Source organism: Euphorbia lathyris, chromosome 7 (genome assembly GCF_963576675.1).
Source record: "Euphorbia lathyris chromosome 7, ddEupLath1.1, whole genome shotgun sequence".
Lineage (NCBI taxonomy): Eukaryota > Viridiplantae > Streptophyta > Magnoliopsida > Malpighiales > Euphorbiaceae > Euphorbia > Euphorbia lathyris.
Genome location: NC_088916.1, coordinates 48991813 through 48999162, shown reverse-complemented (window position 1 = coordinate 48999162; position 7350 = coordinate 48991813). Strand labels below are relative to the sequence as shown.

Here is a 7350-nt window from a genome sequence, read left to right as displayed (position 1 = left end):
ATGAGTTTAATTAAGGTTCAATCTAATTTCAGCAAATCCACAAGAGTTTCAACATATTCCGTAGAAACTTTGATGAAATGTGGGTTGAAAGTGACATTTTAGAAATATTAGTTGAATTTTTTGCATGTAATAACATTTTAGAAATAATTTACTATTTCAGCGATATTGAAGTAAAATCCTCAATATGGGTGACTCATTGTACAAACTTTAGTTAAAAAATAAGAAGATAGTAGTTACAAGGAATTGGAGATGTTGCTTGAACAAGCCAAAATAAAAGCACGCCAACGCCATTCCTCTCTTTAAAACTTTCAAAGGCACAAGAATTACCGTAAGAGAACAGTAAGGTATTTTCAAGTAAGATGTGAAGCTGTTTCAAACCGCAGAGTGTTGCCATGTCATTGGCAACAGACAAAACATACCAAAAAGATGGCACGCAATTATCATATGTACATCATAATAGCTGTCTTTGAGCAACTGAATATAATTTATTCGGCATGAAATTATGCCACTTGCCCAACAAATTAACCCCAATTTTCAATGGAAAAGATGCACCTGTTATCTACATTTATACATCTTATGCCCACTTGAAAGGCTTCGCTTTCATTAGCTTCTGCTTTTCCATCATTGCAAGGTGAAGGCACCAGCACAATTATGGGGGGAGTACAACGCATAAAGGACAAATAATCCAAATTCTATGTCTACCTTATCCTTCCCTCGCCTAAGGTATTGCAACTCGGAAGACTAATAGAGTTCTGGAACATCTTCAAATCCCAATTCCCAACAGAAAGAAAGAACACACAATCATTAATAATGATAATAAATCACAGTATCATTTGATAATATAAGCATTTTTACAAACCAGAAATGACGGACAAAGTAAACATAGTAAATTAAATAATCTAGTCTAGCACAATTGCACAATTGAGCATGAGTTCCTACACGTTCCTATGCATCAATTGCATAATTATATTGATATATCAATCCTCTCCGATTTGAGAAACTGAAAATAGATGGGTTAGATATCAAGAGGCTTCAAAATAAGGGATGTGAATTATGAGAGAACATAATTTTCCCAAATGTCAAATCACAAGAAACACTCCACCAACAAGGCTAAACAGCAAGATCAAGAAGCCAGGTGAAGTAACAAATACTTAAATTTGTGAAAAAAAATTCTCATGAATTTACCATCATCCAGAACATAAGATCCTTTTCAGTTTCCATTGGAGCATGAGCATCTGCACATTGAAGTATAGGACATTGCTGACTTGACTCTTTCATGATAGATACTGAGAAAAAAAAAATTACAAGAAGATTCCCCAATACTAACCTCAAATTTTTGAAGCAATTCTGCTAAGGCGTCTCCTTAAGACTTCATACCTAACAGTATGAGTTCTTCATCTAAATTTTGACTGTTCCAAAACTTTATTATCTTCAATCAATGTCTTTGCTTAATATTCCATATATGGCACCTTCAAAGATTGTCTCCTAATATGATCTTCCAAACTCCTTCTGCTCTGTACATAAACCCTTATGACTCCCATAATCTGTGGAACAGCTCTTATAGGCAATAACTTAGTCCCGAGAATTAGAATTTCTACATAAAGTCTTCTTCAAAGTACTCCTTGCGATGATTTTTGTTTTCAATCAACAAGATCATCTAACTCTATGAAATCTCCTTCCAGAATAGATAGTAGTTCTTCAGAAGTTTCAGCATCTACAAGCATGTCAACACCAGGAAGTTCAGGTGCCCTAACCTGAATACCAGCCATCAAACAAAGTACAAGTATGAGTGGCATGAAAGAGGAAATGGACAAGCATTTATTATTGAAGAATAAATTACATGATCACAGAAACTAATTAATTAAAAAATGATTTAACCACCAAATATGCCATGTTTCCTATAGAGAGAAATGACAGATTATTTTTCATATTTTACCACTTCTGACTGTAAGACGCACAAAAGAACATGGGATTAAATCAGCTAGTAAGAAAAACTATGAAAGTTGGATCAGGATTAAAAGATAAAACGAATTCGGATGATAAACATCTTTTCATTTACAACATAGACTTGTTGTGTGTTGTTTTATTTTGGAACAGTGGAATGGTAGGTAAGTTAACAAAAGGGGGTTATGAGGCAATTGATTAACCCATTCAGAAGTTCAAAGCTCATACAACTTGCACGAGGGCAATTAAAATGAAATATATATACATATACACAAAATTTGCTTAAGTTCAAAATCAAACATCTAAAGTTATGATCAACATATATGTCTCTGCTACCATGGTGATAGAGAGCAGCTGAAGAAAACACAACATTTTAGTATGCCGCTAACCATTGAATTAAGGTACTATGTGTTCTGATGGCTGTGATTGGTGCAGAATACAGTAAATGAAACATGGAGATAGTGACTGCACCATAGGTTTTGGTGCAGAATACAGTAAATGAAACATGGAGATAGTGACTGCACCATAGGTTGACTGAAAGAAGAAAAAGGTGAAGCATCTTACAAGCTTATTATTGGATTGAATGCCTGGAGGAAACTGAACTTTGGCAACAGAAACTCGGCCTTCAGGAGCCTGGTCATCCAACTTAGTACTCAATCTCTCAGGATATCTAGACAAATAACTCCTCCTAACAACAGAATTACCATGATTCACTTTAGCTTCAATAATGTCAGGTGTAAGAAACCCATCATGCTGAATACCAACATGACGTACAGCAGAGACACTTTCTTCAGCACATGAACTTATCATATTCTCTGATATGCAATTTCCACTATGAGACTTGACAAATATGCGACAAAGTGCATAAGAAGCCTGCCCAAGAATAAACTATGAGTTCCCAAACAAAATCATGAAGCAGCTATACTAAAGCAATCATTTCCTCTATTTTTGACCTTTTGAAACTCTAACTAAATAGAAGAAACTTCGTAGAAAAGCAGAGCAATGAAGCCCTAAATAACAAAAATTATTGAAAAGATAACAGCTAAAAAGAAATAAACGATGAGATATATAGCACTTTAACATTTCAGAATCAAGTTGATTATTTGTGAACCCAGTCAAAATCGATTGATAAATTCTTTTAATTAAAGCTTAATATGAGGGCAGATGTAGAAACCAAAAAGGGGGAAATAGGATCTGTCAATTTGTTATTAATCAGAAGAAACGAAGAAGTGGCTCGAGTCCTTTAACCAAATTGATTCCTTGACACATCGGTATCCTATCAACCATAGATATCTGAACAAAATGAGATACACCCTATGGGCAGTGAAATCTTATTCAACAGGAACAAAATCTGAAACACTTCCATTTTCCAAGTGGACACTTTGAAGCACGAGAAAAATAATAAAAATATTGCTTTTGCAATAAAAGACCATACAAGACGTGTTCCAAACCCAAGGATTCGGAATAACCTTCTAATTACAATGTATTTTACAATTTAACGCATATGTATTTAGTACACAAAATTGGAAAGCTCTCGTAGTATCTGATAAAACAAGAATCACTTTCACAAATAAATTCAGTTTTTAAAATCCCTCGCAGCCATGCCCCTAAAACTCTCACAGTAGAACTCAAAACTTATGATAGCAATAGCATACCCATGAATCATAATTTTCAAAACATAATCGAATTTAAAATCAGAACAAAAATAATTCGAAATACCTTTACATGATCAATGAGGGCATACTCGTACAAGATCCATTCCGTTCTAATTGCTTGTCGCACTGAATTCCCCAAATAAAAAACAAATCTACCCTTCGTCCCCAAAACAACATTTCCCCCAGCGTCCACCACATCCCTAACCGTACCGCTCCTCCTCCAAAACCCTCCCTTCGCCTTCCTCCTTCTCCCTCCTCTACTCTCTTTGGAAGCCCTAAGCTCCGTATAACAGTACCAGTGCCTTTTCCTAGCCCCACACCCATAGGAGTAACAAGCATTTTCCGGTAAATCAAACGGTTGATAGTCGTACAGGTCCAGTTCCTTTATCAAATGATAGCCGTTCATATTAGCCCTTGCATCACCGGATTCAATACTAGTGCGGTTCTTGCTAGTGAGGTAATAGCAAAGAAGTTGTTGATCGGAGGGGTAGAATCGACATCCAGGCGGTAGCGAGCACATTTGAAGGTTTTAGCGATCTCTCAAAGTGAGAGAGTAAACAGAGCAGCAGAAAGAAAAATGTGAAAAGGGGTTTTAGGGGTTTAGTACACAGGGAAAAGATGCGTGCCCCTGAAGTTTCCAACTTATTCCCTGTCGCTGAGGAGTACCTTTTTCTTACCTGTGCTGAGCTGGCAATTTTTAAGTGGCTTTTTTTTTTAATTAAAAGGAAGACTTTTTTTTTTTTCAAAATGGTATATCATGGTGCATGTTGTTTGCAGATTATATTGTGTTAGTTGATGAGACGAAAGAAGTAGTGGAGAGGAAGTTGGAACTATGGAGACAAACTCTAGAATCTAGAGGCTTTAAGTTGAGTCGAAGTAAGACAGAATATTTGGAGTGTAAGTTTAGCGGCCATAGGAGTAGGGAGGCAGGGACAATCACCCTAGATGGGAGAGTTGTTCAGGCCTCGGATTGCTTTCGGTATTTAGGATCTATTATCCAAACGGATGGAGAAGTAGATGGAGATGTTGCTCATAGGATTAAATCTGGTTGGTCGAAGTGGAAGAGTGCTACGGGTTTCCATTGTGACCCCGGCATGCCTAATAGATTGAAGGAAAAATTCTACCGCACGGCAATCAGACCAGCATTGTTATATGGTACGGAGTGTTGGGCAGTGAAACACTGTCACATCCATAAGATGTCGGTGGCGGAGATGCGTATGTTGAGATGGATGTGTGGTCATACGAGAAAGGATCGGGTGAGTAATGAAATAATTAAGACAAAAGTAGTGGTTACATCTATTGAGAATAAAATGAGAGAAACCCGACTAAGGTGGTTTGGCCATGTGAGACGTAGAGCGCTTGATGCACCAGTTAGGAGGACCGAAGAGTGGCAAAGGGATGTAGTGGTGAGGGGTAGGGGAAGACCTAAGCAAACTTGGAGGAGAGTGATCGAGAGTGATATGAGTTTACTAGGAATTGAGGAAAATATGGTAGTGGATAGGACGGAGTGGAGGGAGCGAATTTGTGTCGCTGACACGACTTGATTTCACGGTTTTATATAATGGTTCATGTTAACCGACCCCGAATCATTTCGGGACTAAGGCTTTGTTGTTGTTGTTGTATTAAAAGGGAGGCTAATACAGCCTAAAACACACTACATATTACATATTCTTGGAAAAGAAACTCCAACCAGATCATCCACAATTATATCTCTAACAGACTGAGGACAAGTAGACATAATCTGACAACCAAAAAAGTTCTGATCAGCTAAGTTTGCTAGACAATCGGCAGCTCTATTGCCTTCCTTTGTACGAATGGCATATTTGCACTACCCACTCCTTTTGAAGCAACGATAATAACGGCCATGTGAGATGCCAATGTTCATTGATATTCGTCTCTCTGTTGAGGAGGATCCTTACCACATTTGCATTATCCATTTCAAGTATCACCCGTCGGCAGTCTAACTCCCAAGCAAGACGGAGACCGTAAAATGCACCTGTTAGACGAGGTGCCGCGGCCTAATCTCCCGGCCGGACCGGGGGGTGGACACCTCATGGCGACGTAAGCGGTGATTGGCGCCGAAAGCAACCAATCGTGGAATCAAGCTGCTCGGTAGGACCGGAGCTCGGAGTATGGAAGAGTCGCCACCCACGAATGGGAAAATGAACACCGATCCCTTGCGGGAGACCGGTGAGGGTTCGGGAAACTTAGGTACGAGCCGAGAAGGCTAGCTCCTTTCCGGAGCAAGGCTACTAGGCACCCCGACATCGCCCGGTTATGAACCACCGGCCTGCTACTCAGCGTGTTAGGCGATAACGGACTAATCGCATATTTCTTTAAGTTTAAAATTCATTTGAAACCTTTTCTTTCTCGTTTTGAAAACCGTTTTGAGCATATATTATTGAAAGCCATTTTGGTAAAGAATCACCCATTTACATCAGTTCAAAATACATAGGAGAGAGAGGGGGGAGAAGAAAGAATTGATTTGTTTACAATGTGATTTATGCTTCGTATTACACACTAACTCTAAACTAAACTCACTTTCCAAAAATGAGTTTATTTACATGGTTCGTACCTTAATCGCCGTTGGAACGATTTAGGTACGTTTCAAAACCCCGTTTAATGACGTTCACTCGAGTCGCCGTTGGAACGACTTGAGCGTTGGAAAATATTGAGATAAAAGTTTTAACAAGAAAACGTGATTAAGCATACAAGTCAACTTATTTTGTTCAAAAAAAACCATTTAGTTAAGAAAACAATTCAAAAACTCTATTATTTACAATTAAAAGCAATTTTAATTACAAGGTTCGCTTAATCCATCGTTGGAACGAATTAAGGTTTTAAAACGTGATGTTTTGAGAAATGGTTTAAAAATGTCAAGAAAACGTTATTTACACTTTAGGAATATCTAGAAAACTTTAAGCTTAAATAAGCAAATTAAACTCTCTTTTTGCGATTTTACTTTCCCCTTTTCACTCAATTAACCTTTAACATTATCATAATTACAACAATAAACCAACTAAACCAAAATTTACCCAACCAAATGCATTTGAAAGAATATACATATAAGTAGAAAAATAGAGTGAATATATATAGATATACATGTGTACAAAAATAAGTAATAATACCCATTAAAATACAATAGAGAAAATAATATACATTAATAAGTAAAAATGGTGATGAAAATACTAATAAGTATAATAAATTTTTATTCTAATCAAAAGCACAAAAATGAATAAGATTCATGAATAAGAAATTAGTAGTTAATCCCTCCCAAAATGATGTATGATAAGTATGTATAGAAAATAATCCCAAATACTCCCAAAATAACCAATATGTATAATTTAAAACGAATTAAAAAAAAAATCTATAAATCTACATATAACCTTATTAAGTCAAATTAATGAAAAACAATATATAAATATGTTGATTAAATAGATACTATATAATTGAAAATGATTTGAAAGTATATATTACATAACTATAAACATATATGTATAAAGGACCAAAAGTCTAAAAGTTGAGAAAGAAGGACCAAAACAGCATTTTTTACATTTCAGCAGCTTTACCGACGGAACATCCGTCGGTAAACAGCCTTTAGTGACAGAAAACGGAGAATTACAGAAACAGTCCACAACTTTCCAGATTTATTCAAAAGCTTTAGATTAGATCTATTCTATCGTTTTGGACCTCCGAGCTACCCAAATTGGATCATAGCCTATAACGGAGAATCCTAAAACGATGTTTTATT

At 36.6% G+C, this 7350-nt stretch overlaps 1 protein-coding gene across 4 annotated transcripts; it reads right to left on the bottom strand.

Moving 5' to 3' along the window:
• Positions 1–283: 283 nt before the first annotated feature.
• On the bottom strand, positions 284–4222 carry LOC136234859 (NAC domain-containing protein 72-like). 4 transcript variants are annotated; one of them, XR_010691499.1, is made up of 5 exons: positions 3664–4222; positions 2509–2817; positions 1328–1754; positions 1186–1235; positions 284–761 (listed from the first exon to the last, which is right to left on the bottom strand). XR_010691499.1 is itself a non-coding variant. In XM_066024348.1 (3 exons), the coding sequence occupies exons 1-3, from the start codon at positions 4117–4119 to the stop codon at positions 1641–1643; spliced, it is 879 nt and encodes a 292-aa protein (XP_065880420.1). In that variant the 5' UTR covers positions 4120–4222; the 3' UTR covers positions 783–1640. The 4 variants fall into 4 exon arrangements, 1 of the variants encoding a protein (XP_065880420.1); XR_010691500.1 differs by lacking the exon at positions 1186–1235; XR_010691497.1 differs by lacking the exon at positions 284–761 and having other exon boundaries at positions 785–1235.
• Positions 4223–7350: the final 3128 nt, after the last annotated feature.

Excerpts from the sequence above, each read along its gene's own strand:
- LOC136234859 (XM_066024348.1), bottom strand. The coding sequence starts at position 4,119 with ATGTGCTCGCTACCGCCTGGATGTCGATTCTACCCCTCCGATCAACAA. Across the intron at positions 2,818-3,663 it reads CCCTCATTGATCATGTAAAG|GCTTCTTATGCACTTTGTCG; the intron begins GTATTTCGAATT and ends ATTCTTGGGCAG. Across the intron at positions 1,755-2,508 it reads TTCAATCCAATAATAAGCTT|GTTAGGGCACCTGAACTTCC; the intron begins GTAAGATGCTTC and ends GCTGGTATTCAG.